Source organism: Pollicipes pollicipes, unplaced genomic scaffold, assembly GCF_011947565.3.
Source record: "Pollicipes pollicipes isolate AB1234 unplaced genomic scaffold, Ppol_2.1 Scaffold_4881;HRSCAF=5763_pilon_pilon_pilon, whole genome shotgun sequence".
NCBI lineage: Eukaryota > Metazoa > Arthropoda > Thecostraca > Pollicipedomorpha > Pollicipedidae > Pollicipes > Pollicipes pollicipes.
Window position 1 is genome coordinate 25,165,173 of NW_023596576.1, and position 17,267 is coordinate 25,182,439.

The 17,267-nt window shown below is 51.4% G+C and overlaps 1 protein-coding gene across 2 annotated transcripts; it reads right to left on the minus strand.

Moving 5' to 3' along the window:
* Positions 1–4,178: 4,178 nt before the first annotated feature.
* LOC119100812 (agglutinin-like protein ARB_02240) lies at positions 4,179–10,840 on the minus strand. Of its 2 annotated transcripts, XM_037223961.1 has the most exons (3): positions 10,795–10,840; positions 5,203–5,848; positions 4,179–4,883 (listed from the first exon to the last, which is right to left on the minus strand). In XM_037223961.1, exons 1-3 carry the CDS (start codon positions 10,809–10,811, stop codon positions 4,359–4,361), a joined length of 1,188 nt encoding a protein of 395 aa, XP_037079856.1. In that variant the 5' UTR covers positions 10,812–10,840; the 3' UTR covers positions 4,179–4,358. The 2 variants fall into 2 exon arrangements, with proteins under 2 accessions (XP_037079856.1, XP_037079857.1); XM_037223962.1 differs by lacking the exons at positions 4,179–4,883; positions 5,203–5,848 and adding an exon at positions 6,193–7,550 and having other exon boundaries at positions 10,795–10,828.
* Between the last annotated feature and the right edge of the window lie 6,427 nt (positions 10,841–17,267).

The window sequence follows — 17,267 nt, forward strand, 5'->3', positions numbered from 1 at the left end:
GTTCGACGAACAGCTCTGATGTCAGAGCACAACAGCTCTGATGTCGGAGCTCCTTATTTGGCGCGTTTCGAAACTCGGATTCCACACTGTTCCGTTTGCGGTTACAAGGTGTTGTTGCAGCGTGGTTATAGAATGCCCGCGCCGCGGCGCGATGTGACATAGGTCACTGCATGCCAAACCCTTTAGCTACATGTCTTGCTTTCTGGTCGTCTTCCGAGCTTGTCAAGATGTTCTGAGGTGCAAGTGATCGAGCGTCAAAATATTTTATGCAATGCTGTAATTGTGATAACAGATGGGCTGTCGTCCCCGCCAGCCGTACTGGTGTGCACGCAACGCTCCGACACGTTCACTTTCCGGCTGTTGCCAGGTGTTTGAATACTTAAAACGCCTGGATGGTGCTTGCCTTTCAGCTATGTACGCCTCACAACCCGAATTCTCTTCTTGGAGTTGCTGAGATTCGAACCAGGGTCTTCCGGTTGCGAGTCCGGTGGTCTATCAAGTTCAGGAATGGCTCAGTTGGTAGAGCAGTGGACTTGCGCTCAGAAGACCTTGATTTGAATCTCAGCGCTTCAGGTTACGACATGTGCACGATATCAAGGTCAAATCCTTCTAATCCTTTTAAGGACTATAACACGTAACGACTGCCGAGGGTTTAACTGGCCGAAACTTTGTGTACTTATTGACTCACCTGGCGAGGCGATTGTCCGAACAATTATTCCATCAGTGATACTAATACCTTGTCTCCCTTACACAAAACTGTAAAGGCAGTGCTATTTTCAAAATCATAGCAATGAACAGAAGCTGAACTGCGGGTGTGCAGCCTGGTGGGTGGTTTTCGCATTCACTAATAACAGTCCCCTTTCAGAGTTCAGATGGGATCGCCAAACATATTAAGTTCCTGATTGCTTTATTAATAGTTCAATATTGCTGGATCCGAGCTGTAAATTTGGATTACAATTTAGCACAAGGCTTTACATGAATCGTGACTAGTGTTGCCAAAACACGCGTGTAATTGGAGTCATTGCTAGGATCAAATATGGTAGCTGGTTCCAAGGTCTATCACAGATCAAATTTGTTTGGGCTTTTCAATGGCGTTTTTGGGCCTTTCCAGCCCTGGTTGAATGGTAGTATTTACGTCCGCCTGCTATTCGAATAATGGCCCGTGGACATTTCTTGAACATTGTATTGATATTCTGCTTACTTTATGTCTGATGCATATCAGTAATATGTAGCATATTTTGGTTTTAATTTGCAATTATATATAACTTGACTTGTTGAAAAGTGCATTGAGCTACACTCAAATTGAATTTGTGTATTGTGAATAATTTGATGATGATACATGAATTTGCAATTATAAATATCGTTCAGACAGCTACAGTCCACACCTTGAATAGTGCCTTTGTTTTCACAGATAAGGCAGTAGTGATGCCTTATTCCTCGGAAGAAAAAAACCAGGACCGGGAAAAAAGCAGTTAACACGCGCCCGGGTGGGGGTTAAATTGACCCCTCCTAAGGTTTTTTCCAGAATGGTTTCTGAACGGCGCGGCGTAGCCGCGCCAAATTTTGCATACCTGTTGACTATTGAATAGCAGATCGTGTGGCGTACCAAATTTAAATATACCTTGTAAGGTCGCTGACCTATGGCAGGTCAAAGGCAGGCCATGGTTTCAGCGAAGGCAATTTCTAGGGAATGCTTCGATCTGACCCAACAACGGAGTGTTAGACGAAGCCATACATCTCTGGGAGGCTTTCGTAGGCAACACAACAGTTGAATGAGTATACTGAATTGACCTAATGTCAGGCATGAAGGTCACACCAAGGTCCAAACCAACCTGTTTTGTTACTTTAGGGCTTGCTGTATGGGATAGTTTCTGGTGCTCATTTTGAATTTATTGATGGCAGAAACCACATTATACATCATTCATGGACTTCTTAGAGGTCAAATTGGGTCATTGACTTAAAATGAGGCAGGGCAACATTTTGTGTTAGGAACATACTGCCTAGCGTAATCTTTGTCGCTTAGTCAAATGCAAAACTCAAAGCAATCTTGTATAATTTTGGTCACCTTGGCCTTCAAAAGGTTAAACAAGGTCACTGACCTTAAATGAGCATGTGACCTTTTGCTTAGAAACGGTTATCTAGGTTCTGGGGGGACTTTGAAGATCAACCTGGAATTTTACCTTGTTCAACCTTTTTTGACCCGAAGGTCATAACCTAGGAACCTGAAACTTCGACATAAACGAGTTTACATACGGGTCAACACACCCTATAAATTTGGTGCTTCTAGCTCTCTTAGTTCCCGAGATCTCAGGGGGAGGAGGTCAAATTGACCCCCTCCCCTCCAAGCGAAGGGTATGCAGCCAGACACCTGGGCGCGCGTTAAAGCCAGCCATTAATTCTTTTCACCCTAACGGCAAATATGTGAAAGTAATCCTGAGATTCGGTTTGGATTCACCTACATAGATGGGTTTCATGTCAGATCTGTGCTCTAAAGGGAATGTTTCACATTTGAGGATATTCAAGCAAGCTGTCAGAAATAATGAAACAACACTTACAACTACCGGTGTGCTTTTTAAGTACACTTATATATACTTTATATATACTTTTTAAGTATATTTTAAGTAAGTATACTGCTATAGACAGCACAGGTTTTTGTTCATTAAAAATGCTCCTCAGTGTGTCATAGCTTGGTTACGTCATCGTACCTTGTACAACATTAATTGAGAGCCCATTGACGACCGTTTTATCTGGAGATCGCGCTCACGAACGCCATACGTAAACGCCTAAACAATTACATATTTGTTGACCTTGATAGCCGCCTGACTTATGAAGTGGACAGACTTACGTGACGTTGGTATGACTTCATGAATAGCAAGGTGACTGACATACTCTCCCCGATAAACGTTCCCTATTTTCGCGCGCGTATAGCTCAGAAAAGGGGCTGAGTTCTTGAGAAGGGCAAGATTGTGAACAGCACGGAAAGGTCTTCAAGATGGCTATTTCAGTTTAAAACTCCATATATAATATTTTATGCAAATTTTGCATATATATATATATATATATATATATATATAGTGTGTATAGTATATAGTGTGTGTGTGTGTGTGTGTGTGTGTGTGTGTGTGTGTGTGTGTGTGTGTGTGTGTGTGTGTGTGTGTGTGTGTGTGTGTGTGTGTGTGTGTGTGTGTGTGTGTGTGTGTGTGTGTGTGTGTGTGTGTGTGTGTGTGTGTGTGTGTGTGTGTGTGTGTGTGTGTGTGTGTGTGTGTGTGTGTGTGTGTGTGTGTGTGTGTGTGTGTGTGTGTGTGTGTGTGTGTGTGTGTGTGTGTGTGTGTGTGTGTGTGTGTGTGTGTGTGTATCGATGTAAAACATTACCTTTCATCATCACTAAGGCAAGAAAGTTGTTGGAAATAGGCAAATGAAAGTATGCATGTTCACCCAACTATCATCTCTACCCCGATTTGCCTCTCTGGATGTGGGTGGTCGTTGATGTGGATCGACGGTGGGCTTCGACGTTGACAACATATCGCCATGTAAGGCATGTCGTAGACGCTGCAGTTTTCTGTCACCCGTCAGCAAATTGTTTTTGACCGATGTACATGCTACTTCCGCACCATAGCCCACGTGCAAAGTCAGACCATGGTCATGGTATCCTGCTCTTCCGACCTTTGTGTTGCCCACATTACCCAGCGATTTGCTAAGGCGGCGCTTCGCCGCAAATCAGCCTGGCATGTTAAGGAGTGAAGGTGTTATGATGTCATGTTAGAATGTGAAAAATTATCATAAGAGGGAGGACGGCCAGAAAGACCAGGCAGAAAGTGATTTATGTAAGACAGTGTCGAGTGCAAAATATCTGTGGTGTCCAGAAGTTGGCCAGTTTACTAGCATGACATTTTGTTGTTGATTTTCAACAAAATTTTGCAAACAAAATTTTGGTTCTCAAAATGATTCACAAAATAGTTATATGATTCCCTGGTAATGGGACAGTGAATAAGCAACCCGGTTTGCCCATAACTTTAACTCCTGTTTTCACTCTCGCAGCTCCTGATTAACATACGGCACATATTTAGCCGGTACCAACAACCAGAAAACGCAGATAATCGCCAAGAATGAAGCGAACTCCATGGATGTGTTCGGAGCGTCCATACGTCCAGCAGTACGCATAGACTTCAAATGCCTGCTCATCGCGCACATTTATTCAGACATGTCACGCGTGTTCGGTGCTGATGTGCGCGCGCGGCCTGCGTCAGACACGCTCGGTGTCATGCCGAAACTCGTTGGGGCCATTGCAGCCCCTCGCCGGCGGCAGCTACAAACGCTGTCTGGCGAGCCGGCGACTGGCCCGGCCGCCCGCCGACCGCTCAGAGCAACAGCCGCCTGCTCGGCTCATTGTAGTTGTATCCATCACAGTCCTCGACGTACTTGGTGGAGACAATCACGTTGTAGTTGGTCCGAGTGACCCTGACAGTGGAGACCTGCTGCTGCAACACAGTGGTAACCGACACTCTGGTGACGACCGGGCCGGGCAGTGTGACCGTGCGTACCACGCTCACGAGCTGCTGCACATTGCGAGTGCTGGCAGGCCGCGTGACGACGCGACTGACAACCTGCTCTTGATACTGGGTCGTCTGCACGGGGACGTTGACGGTCGTCTGCTGCACGCGCTGCGTGTAGCTCGTGCTGTACTGCACGTTGGTGGTCCGCACGGTCTGCAGCTGTACGCTCTGCACCGTCTGCAGCACCTGCGTGAACTGGGTGCGCGTGCTGTACTGCACCTGCGGCACGAACACGGTGGTGCGGACCACCTCCTGGCGCGGCACGGTGACGGTCTGCGTCACGCTGATGGTCCGGCCAGGCCGCTGCACGACGCGCGTGGTCTCCACCGTCTGAGGACAGGCGGCGGACGTCAGGCGCCCGACGGCGACGGAGTCGTGCACACACTCGACGGCATTCAGTCGGAGCCGACGACTGCATTGTCGCCAAGGCTGGATGTGCGCTCTGGCGCTGCTCAAGGCTTCGAGTTGTGCCGGCGACGTTTTCGACACGCACACACCGCGAACCGACAGCAAACCACGCGGCACGAATGGGCGGCGCGTTACAAAGTGACCACCGTGGTGAGACGTTGAACGTGACAGCTGAACTGTGCTCCGTCTGCAACGTAATCTGACTAGCAACGGCACAAGCACCAGCTGCTGCCGGCCTTACCTGCGTCTGCGTCCGGGTGACGAAGACGGTCTGGGCGGGCAGGACGCGCGTGCTATACACGGTGCTGGTGACGTACTCGGTCCGCACCACGGTCGGTCCAGGCACCGTCCGGGTCACTTCCTGCGTCTGCGTCAACGGCGGCAGTGCCGAGTATGTCACCCGCTGCGTGACTGTGCGATAACTTGTCTGGACGTCCGTGCTGTAGACGGTGCTGGTCTGGTACTCGGTTTGCACCACGGTGCGGAGCACGGTGCTTACCGCCGTGCTGGTCACCACCCGGGTTCTGAAGACGTCAGGCGCGCGCACGGTCTCCACTACCTGCTGCTGCTGCTGGTTGGTGCTCACCACGTTGATGACGGACGTGACCTGGACGAAGCTGGTTTGTACGACGGTGCGGGGGATTGTGACGGTGTTGGTTCTGGTAAGGAGTGCCGTGTATACACTCACGACCGGGTTGACCTGTGTAGTTGGCACCACCACCGTCGTTGTGAAAGGGCGGGTCACCGTCCGGTATAGGGTTTGCGCCGGCGGACAGACTCGTCCGCCGGTGCCGCCGGTGCCCGTGGGCGGCGGAATGTAGGAATCGGCGAGCTTCTGGCCGTGGGTGACGGACGCTATCCCGGCCAGCAGCAGCCAGCCCAGCATCCTGCAATGGGCGCGCCTAGTCAGCACAGTAGAAAGACAGCGGAGGCGCTGGGAGAAGACAGATCGGGATCCTCTTCGGAGTGGATGGTGGCACGCTTCTCGATTTTCTTGGTCCCACTTGTTGAATGGTCCAGTAATCTGGCATTTTCATTTCTAGAAGCTTCCAATGCTATCTGAAATCGAGCATGCACGGAGAAAGGAGAACATGGGGCCGAAACGGACACGCGTGAAAATATAAACATGAACGCCGAATGAAGATCGCTGTTGCCTTACCTGAGCTGGGAAGCGTTTGGTGTGGTCCGTCGTCGCTTGCACATCAGTAGTCTAAAGCGATAAAAACAACGGTTTTTTTACAGCCCCCGGCGTGTATTTTCAACATCTCTCACAGAACCAGGCATTACAGATAGTGCTCAGGCACCATCCTCAGCTCCCAGGATTTCTGCTCTATCTCTACCTCTCCCTCTCTCTCTCGCTCTCTCTCGCCTTCTCTCCGAGCTGCCTGTCGGCTCGGCCTGGTCGCTGCTCCGGACGTTTACAAGCCCAGCGGGTTGCCCTTGTCCTTGTAGTCGTACCCGTCACACGGCTTGGGCACCTCCACCACGCTCACAGACTGTTTCTGCACGACCACCGTGCTGGTGATGTAGTTGGTGTCGATCTGCAGTTTGGTCGAGTAGCTGGTGACGATCCGCTGAGGGCCGGGCACGTTCAGCACCGACGTGACCGTGCTGAATATGGTGCGCACCACGTCCGGCTGGAAGCTGGTGCGCACCGCCGTCCGCGTGGTGGTCACCACCACCGGCCGCGTCACGTAGCTGGTGCGCGTCTGGGTGACATAGTTGGTGATGACCTGCGTGCTGACCACGTTGACAGGCACGTAGACGGTGCTGGTTTGGTAGTTGGTGATGATCTGGCGGTCCGTCTGCGTCACGTCCACCACCACCCGGCTGACACGCGGCACGCTCACCGTGCTAGTGACGTAGTTGATCACAGGTTCCTGAACCGTCCTGGTGCGCTCCACGTTCGGACCGAAACGCTCAACAACGCGCTCATTGGTGACGTACTTTGTCTGGAAGACAGTGCTGACCACGTTCGGGCTGGGCACCGTGTTGACGACGGTGGAGCGGACCGTTCGGTAGACGGGCACGGTCACGGCGGGCCCAGGCACGGTCACCGTCCGGGTGACGAAGACGGTTCGCCGCGGCGGCGGCGGCGGCCGGGACGTCACCGTCTCCACCACCGTCACCACTCTCAGGGTCGGCTTCACCACGGTGGTGACGGCTGTCGTCCGTGACGTGCGCACCACCTGGGCAACGCTCTGTACGTAGGATGTGCGTTGCACGGTGTTCGTGACGGCCGGCAGCACCGCCGTGCTCGTCACGTACACCACCACGTTGCTGATCTGCGTACTCGGCACGCGCACGGACCGCGTGACGGTAACAACTCGCTGTACCTGTCTCACTGCGGTCGACAACACTTGCTGGGTACTCGTGACGGTCGAGACCACTAGCCGCGTGGCGTAGAGTGTGCTCGTTATCCTGTCGGTGTACGTCACCGTGCGCGTGGTAGTGATGATTTGGTCGGGCGGGCATCTGAGCGCGTTGGGGTTGTTGCCGGTGCCGAGGGTGGGCGTGAGGTACGTGCGCGGAACCTGCTGCGCACCGACGGTGGCCGCCAGCAGCAGCACGAGCAGCGGGCTGCACGCCCTGCAACACAGAGGGGGCACGCGGTGAGATGCGTGATTGGACTGCTAGGCCGAGAGACGGCGCGGGCGCAGCGCGGCGTGGCGACGGGTCTTAAAGTCCAATCACTGCAGCCTCACCGCGTGCCGCACTTTGCGCGCAGCCCCCACGCCCGCGCACGCACCCGTCCCATGCACGCGTTAATCGTGGACTTTAGGACCCGTCGCCGGGGCGACCGACCACGCCGCCGCCGCTCTGGGCTCGGACCTCTCAGGTCGGGGGCCGGGTATTGTCTCCGGCTGCTGGTGAAGGACTGCGGAGACCCGCCGCGTCAAAGCAGTCTTGCAAACACGGTTAATTAAAACGTGGCTTGTAGCTGTCGCTTCAGACCTGCCCGTCGTCTGTTGATGGTTCGATGACAGGGGTTTGTGTGGCGTTGCCGGTGGGAGCACAAACACAACCACTTTGATTAACGGTTTGGGTCAAAATATTGACCTGAGTAATCTTCTCTGGTCGATTGATGGTGAATGCAGTTCTGCTGGGTACCTGAGCTCAAAGCCAGCACCGTGCACGTCCGAGCACAGCTACAACAGCTCAAAGAAAACGTCTGATTGCAATTATAAAGTTAATGATTAAAGCATGTCGCTTCACTTGTTCCCGGTGCTCCTGGTGTTCCAGGCGGCACAGTGTATTTCTGTGTCCCCAACTAAGCAGATCTCATCGTCCTGTAGGTGCACCACCAATCAAATGTTTTATTCTCCCATTATGATAAAATTGGCTGCGGAAATCGAGCGTAGCAGCCGAGCCGGTCCTTTGCGGCGGAGTGAGGCTTAAGACATTTCCGATCGCAGCAATGTCACCGCCACTTGTCGTAAAGGCGCTCTCCTATGCCCCTGGGCAAAGTCAAGCTGAAACAGCGATACCTGAAAGCTTAAAATGCTTACGCCATGCATTTATGTCCATACTTTCCAAGCGGAAGGCCACTATGGTCTTAAAACCTTCATGGCGTGCCCAGGCAACCGACATGTGCGCGTTTTAGACGCAAAGCGCAATTTAACAGGCTAGCCCCTGGTTTGCTGTTCAATCATTCTCTGACTGTTGTATTGTTCCGTACAGCCTAGAAGCTTGCATGGAGCATGCGCAGGTTTCTGCACTTGCATGACGTCTTCCTTGCTGCACGCAGTTTTGAAGCATCTGTACCGTGCGTTATGAGGCGAGAAGCCGGGTTCTGATTGCAGTATGTTTGGGGTCACTGAAATATTTTACAGAAACGTAGCTGAAGACTTGCCTGCACAAAACAAATACGGCACCTTGTTTGTCAGTTCCCATTTGTTGGAAATGGCTAATAACACACTGTTTTGAGGAGGGAAATTATCATTTTGGAAACGTGGGAAAGCAGCCATATTTGTGACTCCTAGAGAATCGGAATATTTCCAATGTTGCTGGCCCAGAACGGCAGGTTATTCTGTTTCCATCATTACTTTTTAACCCTATGAAGTCATGGACGCCGAAGACTTGAACAGCTTTGTGCTCCGTATTTCGTTTAAACCCTAAGAGCCATATTTAAAATACCATTCACTGAATGTCTCCCTTTGCTGTCTTTTTCATTTGCTCTTGCGTGTGGCCAGTGTTAAGACCAAATCTTTGGATAAATCATATCGTAACGTGAAAAGAGAACTCCTACAAAACAAAGCATCACATAAAGATCAGGAGACCTGGCCACACATCTGTACATATTTAAGATAAAGACGCTGTGTCGGTGGGACGCTCAGGGTTACACAATGACGTACATTCCAGTGTTCTACAATTGGGGGCTTCGGAAATAAAACACCTTTCTGCAACCCAATTTTTAGAACCGGAGTACTTCTGGGAATGTATTTGCTATACATCTGTTAAGGCTGCCTCAGACATGGTTTCGAACGAATTGCCACGCGGCTGCTCATGTGAGATAAGCGCTAGAGAAGTGTAAAGATGTGAATGCCGCTCAGCCGCTTAAAATGCTTATGGAAAGGAGAATCGCAATTATCGGTCTGTTGGGAACGCACAACGCGTGTTGTTCCAGTCAAAATTTCGACTGCAATGTTGGAAGCACTGTACTCTGGCCCTCGAACACTGATACGAATCTGCCTGCAGGGAGTATCCCACCTTGTTTGTACGTTTCCCTTATTGTTATATCTTATTGTTATACTTATTTGTATCATTTCACATGGGGCGCGCACGATTTCATCAGTGATACCAGTTACCAGTCTCGATCAATACCAGTAAATATTTCGATAGATATCAGTCTCGAGGTTCTTCTGAATATCTCAGAATGTCGACTTGAAGCCGCCGACCCTACGGACTTACCTGACTATACGGACTTACCTGAAATCTTACCTGACTACCTGCTTACCACTAGCAAAGCACTACATTCAATTTACCCCGCCTTTTCCAACGTGTGTACTCTGTTGTGTTTGCGACACACTAATGTGTCATAGGCATGCGAACATGAAGCCATTTTCCAGCGACTTCAATGAAACATAATGCTAGTACTGAGACTTGCATTTCTCCCCTACGGCGTTCACCACATGACTCTCCCCGACGCGCACTTTGGCCTCAGGAATGGGGGTATCACATGATATGTATGACGCACTGTTGCAAGTCTCAACCAGTGCGCTTCCTGGTAACAAGCTCTTGCCCGCTGGGCAGATCACAAAAGTTCTTGTATTCGCATTAGTAGTGATGCGCGCTGTGATTATCATGACGACGGTGATGCGACTGCAGGGGAAAAGCGTAGTGCTGTCACAAACCATTGACAGCGTAGTTTGAACTAGAATCCAGCTAAAATGTATATCCTTATTTCTCATTAATTGTGATGTAATGGCACTACCCAGTGCTATCACCAAACGAACTAGTCCTGAAGTTTCGCTTGAGCATGGCAGTTCACCGGACTTTGAAGATGCCCCCAAGGAGAGAAGCTCCCTTTAAGACATTGTCGACTATATCAGTTAGGTACGTGCTGGTGAACTGGGCGTGCTACTCTGGCCAAAAATGCTCCGACTTAAGTGTTTGAAATTTTAAGTTATCAAATTTGCGCCGGGTTTCAACAATAGCGGCTGATAACGACCACTTCCGGGGTTGATAAGAGGCCTCAAACACATCTTAAGGTCATGACGATCCTGGCTAATTTCTGGCAGTGTGCGGCCAACCAAGCTGGTTCCATTTAACAACCAGCCCTTTGTTTGCGCGGCGGAGACACAGTCGACTCATCCAGCCACCTTAACCTCACCTGATTGAGACGCCCATGGTGATCTGGAGCCGCAGACAACCGCAGTGGTCACGGCTGGAGCCTGTGGTCGGCTTATATACCTGCCCGGCCGGCTCGGCCGACCAAGCTCGCCCCACTCGTCTGGCGCGCACGGCATCCTTGGCCGCGAACGGTCCACCGGTCTTAATCCCACCGCTCCAAAGATGATCAGGCTGTGTGAATTTACTGCGAGTTTAAAGCAGCCCGGCATCACTGGGCTGAACGCCGGATCGACACGGGAAATCGACAATATGCACCTGTGCAGCTGCAGAAGTGTCTTGGCTCATCTCGTCAGCATGTGACCCCTAAACGGTCATGTTCTTTCCTTTGCTGTGCTCTTTGCAACTATATCTGAACATGGAGCTCCAGCCATTTAAGCCATGCCTATTTTCGGGTGCGATGAATGGTGCAGTGCGGAAACAGAAGCTTAGAGACTGCTGCGTCCTTTCCACACATTTTGTTGTCAATGTTTTTGCTCTATCCCTCGTTCATCTTTTCTTTTTCATCGCATGCTTTCTCCGGCACATATTTCTTCCGTCTCCGCCTGGTAGTGACCCCAGGCCTGATTATTCTGTGCCTTCTGTGACAGTTGTGACATGTAAATATTTATACTACATGTCTGTCTTTCTATTCAGCACTCAACAACCGCGAGATTACGTCAATATCGTTTGAAATCATAAAAACGCTTCTGTTTCAAGACACTGGGGTCGGTGTAGGGACGTTTCCGTCGTGATGGACTCCTGTTTTGCACGCACTTTCAGTTCCACGCATGCTAGGTTCTCTGACGTGATGGATCCTTGCATGGATGGTCCATACTCCCTCATTGGGTGTTCGTTCCGATATTTGAGTTGTGTCCAGACGTTAAAAACAGCAGCTGACTGATCTGCAATTGCTTTTGTAGACAAGTTCGACTCGTGTAGAATATTAAGTAGTATCATTCGGTAACATTTCAGCATCGTTTCCCTTCATGCCTTTTTGCTGGTTTCTCTGCATTGCGGCCAAAACTATGTAGAGGTTTTTTAAAATCCCTCCCAGGTGTTGCTCCGTTTTCGTTGCTGCTGTTGCACTTCACTTTTCCCTGATGCGATAAGCCATAAACATTTCCCTGAATGTCAACTCCTCGATTATTGAGACGTTAGGATCTCTGATGGTGATGCGTTTGTTATGCAGACAAATTGAGTTTCAAAAACCTAATGCAAATCTGGTGTAATGAAAAGGGTAATGTGATACCAGTTTCTTGCTTTTGGAGATGCTGTTGGGAGCAATGAGGTGTTGGCTGATCTGATAGTACCCAGTATGAGCTTGGCGGACTCGTCTGCTAGGCTGTTTGTGAGTCGTTTATCCGTCTGAGATCGTCGCGGTTGAAGTATTTCTGTACGGTTCCACTTAATATAAGCAAGAAGAGCCTTAGACTGCTTGGTTCTCCGCGTTGTGCATCGAGATCTTTTATGCTAACATTAATCAGCCTCCAAGTAACCAGGAGGTACTGGTTAGACGAATTCACCGAGCAAGCATTGGCTTCATCGAAAAAGCTAGCAGCTTCAAGCCGGCCTTAAAGTCATTGGTGACCATGAGGTCACGAGGCACGATCAGTTAGTAATACTCAGTTTGCGAATAACTATTACCCCGTCTTGAAGCGCCCAGCTTTGTCAGTAAAGCCATTACTTGCATGTTAGCGTATTGTAACCAGGACCTCCTGGTGTATTGAAGGTCATTGCCAGAATAAGACCTTTGAGCCCACAATATCTCTGCGATGTTATTATGCGTCACGGCTGTCTGCTTGATTCCCTGTGTGTGAGACACTCTGCTAGAGTACTTTTAGTGCAATCGACCACTAAGTCAGAGTGGGCATGGTGCGATCAGATCAGTGCAAATCAGGAAAACCCCACACGATCACTTTGGATCCGGGTTTAGCAGCGAAGACAAGTCCCAATCTCGTGTTTTAATCTCTTGCCGAAACTCCTCTGAAGCCGGTGCTAGTCAGCTCTGGATCCGTCTCGGCTGGTGTTGCCCGCGGGCGACGGCAGCCGGCACGTCTCGGCTAGCGTTCCCCTGGCGACGGCAGCCGGCACGTCTCGGCTAGCGTTCCCCTGGCGACGGCAGCCGGCACGTCTCGGCTAGCGTTCCCCTGGCGACGGCAGCCGGCACGTCTCGGCTAGCGTTCCCCTGGCGACGGCAGCCGGCACGTCTCGGCTAGCGTTCCCCTGGCGACGGTAGCCGGCACGTCTCGGCTAGCGTTCCCCTGGCGACGGCAGCCGGCACGTCTCGGCTAGTGTTCCCCTGGCGACGGCAGCCGGCACGTCTCGGCTAGCGTTCCCCTGGCGACGGTAGCCGGCACGTCTCGGCTAGAGTTCCCCTGGCGACGGCAGCCGGCACGTCTCGGCTAGCGTTCCCCTGGCGACGGTAGCCGGCACGTCTCGGCTAGCGTTCCCCTGGCGACGGCAGCCGGCACGTCTCGGCTAGCGTTCCCCTGGCGACGGTAGCCGGCACGTCTCGGCTAGCGTTCCCCTGGCGACGGCAGCCGGCACGTCTCGGCTAGCGTTCCCCTGGCGACGGCAGCCGGCACGTCTCGGCTAGCGTTCCCCTGGCGACGGTAGCCGGCACGTCTCGGCTAGCGTTCCCCTGGCGACGGCAGCCGGCACGTCTCGGCTAGCGTTCCCCTGGCGACGGCAGCCGGCACGTCTCGGCTAGCGTTCCCCTGGCGACGGCAGCCGGCACGTCTCGGCTAGCGTTCCCCTGGCGACGGCAGCCGGCACGTCTCGGCTAGCGTTCCCCTGGCGACGGCAGCCGGCACGTCTCTGCTAGTGTTGCCCGGACGACGGCAGCCGGCACGTCTCGGCTAGTGTTGCCCGGACGACGGCAGCCGGCACGTCTCGGCTAGTGTTGCCCGGACGACGGCAGCCGGCACGTCTCGGCTGGTGTTGCCCGGACGACGGCAGCCGGCACGTCTCGGCTAGCGTTCCCCTGGCGACGGCAGCCGTCACGTCGCCGCCCGTCATCAGCTGGGATGCCCCAGCCAGTCGCTGGTTCGGCACGGCCGACCTGAGCAGGGAGAGGCCCGACGCCGACCCGGACATGGACGGGTGGCACGGACGGCCCACATGGCCGATTCCAGACACGGGAAGTACGACCGACCGCTGATACTGTTCGCCGAGAAGCTACTCTGGCCAGCTCCGGCCATCGCCAGCAAGGCGACTGAGAAAGAGGGTAACGAGTGTGCTAACACAGCAGCACACCAGAGAGCCTGGCTTCACCTCACCTCGGACCCCGAGCCCACGGTTTTACCCACAGGAGGGTATCCCACTTTACTGTAGGCGAGCGCTGGAGGGGACTCGGGCAGGCCTGGGCACTGCACCAGCGTAAAACCGTTCTCTGCAGCAGCGACCGCAGCTAAACACAAATAGTAGTGGGACGAGCCGCGCGAAGGAACAGGAGTTTGAGCGCAGAGAGGAGGTGGTGCACAAGTGACAGAAAAGCAAGGTGGCCATCTATGATCAGCAGCATTCTTCATAAATCAAGTATTCTGTAATCTGTCCAAATTCATGCTATACTCTCCAATCCCATCGTCGTACAGCCTGACTTTGGTGTAATTCCAACGCAACACAAATATGTTCAATGCAGTACCGTGTCGATCTGTGGTACTGACGCCCAATGATGCACAAGTTGGTAAATGCTCCATACGGACTAAATGGTTGTTTGGGTCTCGAAATGTTGGCCTTCCATGAATTTAGATTGGTCCAGGGTAACCAATTTTTGTATCTAATCAAAGCGCTTGAACAGTTGTTTTGCGCGATGCTCGATTGATCGAATCCTTTAAAGGTGCAGTAAGCTGTTCTGTACGCTGGGCCCTAGTGGAACCAACACGGAAGACTTCAACGGATTCTCCTCTATAACGGAGGGACCGGCCTGCTTTGCACTCACCATATTCGAGCAGGCGGCTGAAGGCTTCGAGAAGCACTGCGCCGTTGTAATATCACGGCGCGCCGTATGTTATGACGGTTAACTGCAAAACATTTGCAAAGGAACCTAAGACTTCGTCCGCCCTGCAGTATGAGACAGAAAAATATCGTGGGGGAAATCAGTCGGAATATTTGGTGCCATGACTGATGTATTTCGCTGAAGATGTGGCTTCACGCAACTTCCTATCGTTTGCAGCACATCGCTGCAACGAGCCAACATCTGTCACACCAAGGTTTTAGTTACGTTCCAGGCCAGCCTTGGTGTCTGGAATTAAAACCACCTCTTCTTCTTTTCTGGGAATCAGATAGGGCGCACTTATCGCGACCTGGCCCCGGTACCGTCGTCTCTTACGAGCTCGCCCGTGGTGGCCACATACACCGCACATATTACGTGCTGCGTGACCTGTCAATCTGCCAAGGGCGCCACTCCATAGGACGGTCGTGATCAGGACTTGCAACTCTGCTGGCTTGATACAATGATGATGCATGAAGCTGCTGTCGACTCGCGACGGAGAAGATTTATTCGCTGACGTCGGCTGGCCTCGATGTTATCCGTCATCTTCCCGTGATTTGACTGTCGTGGCCTGTACATTTAGGCGATACCTGATTTGATTCTGAATTTGAGTAAAATTTTTTAGAACTCTGATTAAAAGGCCTTAGGAGAATACTCTCAGAGCAGTGCTCATATTCACGAGTTCATGAACGTGAGCCAGTACGCTCGTCACTACTAGCGTCACTACATCACTACTAGCGTCCTGAAACATCGAGTCATCCGATTGTATATTGTAATAAATGCTTTGCATTTCACTCTTCGTTCAACCAGCACCTCCTATCTTAGTGAAGATCGGCTGCTTTCCAGCACAAGAAGTGGTAATGGGCCCTGGTATCCCGGTGTCCTCTCTTTTGGTCGTTTCGCCCGCGCCCCGTGCATCGGTCGGCCGGTCCAGACGTCTCACGCATGACTTTGTTGGTTCGGGTCGCTCTGTATGGTGTCAGCTGGTGCTGGTACTCATGACTTTGTTGGTTCAGGTCGCTCTGTATGGTGTCAGCTGGTGCTGGTACTCATGACTTTGTTGGTTCAGGTCGCTCTGTATGGTGTCAGCTGGTGCTGGTACTCATGACTTTGTTGGTTCAGGTCGCTCTGTATGGTGTCAGCTGGTGCTGGTACTCATGACTTTGTTGGTTCAGGTCGCTCTGTATGGTGTCAGCTGGTGCTGGTACTCATGACTTTGTTGGTTCAGGTCGCTCTGTATGGTGTCAGCTGGTGCTGGTCTGCGAAGTTTGTAGTACGAAGTTTGTAGTACGAAGTTTGTAGGTACGCAAATTCTAATATAATGTGGCGCATCATAGTACATAACTCGCCACTTAGAAAGGCTCTTTTGCTGATATCCCCCAAGAGGAAAAGCATCGCTAGGTGTCTCGATATGGTTAAAAAAGGCCGTACCTCCTGCTCAACAAGTACCAGCATGATAACTCTGAGCACAGATTTCTCGACACCTTCTGCTCAGCCAGGTATTCTTACTAAAAGTGAGGCAAATCCTCCAGGCTGTGTGTCATAACGCTAATTCAATTTTAAACACCAGTCCGCGTCTCTTTGGCAATACAGTGACGCTTGGGAAAATCATAAAGCCGAAATACAACCTTTGCGACTTCTACATCTCACCGCTTAGTGTAATGGAAGGACAGGGTTATGCTTTGCCTTTGATTTCGTCCATTCATTTGCATAGAACACACTTGGGGAGGATTTACGTGGACGGAATGCACAATGGGGAGCTGCTGAAGCAGAGTAGTTTATGGTCCGTACGCCCACACCGCGGTGGAAGCTGTAGATTCGTTTGATGACAATGGCCACTAAACACCGGCTGTGGACCTGGCTAGCAACTAGCTTTATGCACTTTTTTAGCTTCAAAGGACAGAGCAGCAAAAGAAAAAAAACAGCAGCGAAGTAATGTGTCAGAGAAACGTAAGAAATATGATCCATAACCATTTTTGCTCGAAGCTAGTGTCGATTGAATAACAACAGTGGCGGAGCCATTTTTGCAATATAAACTCATGTTTACGGCACAGTGTTTAACGCACACAGATGTTCAACGTTCATCACACCCATGGGACTAAACAGACAGGGAAGCTGAAATTGCTAAGAGTAAGACCTTAAGCTACCAAAAGACTCAACCGTTTGCCGGAGATAGTGCAGCATACCAGCCACGTCTCACAATGCAACGGCGAGCTCGTGCATATGCTCCTTTAGGATGGTGAATGACTTTTCCCTTTTGATCGAATGCATGGTGACAAACTTGTTTTAGGGACTTGATTGATATTTGAAAATCCCAGATGTGTTCGAGGATGGCATTGGATAGACATCTTCACGGGTAATATTTCCTATAGCCAATCCACCCGCTACCCATAGGGCTATGCCCATATCCACCCGCTTCCTTTTCTTCATCAGCTTTACCCACCCATCATCCACCCATTGCCAGCCCACCTGCATTGGTCGAG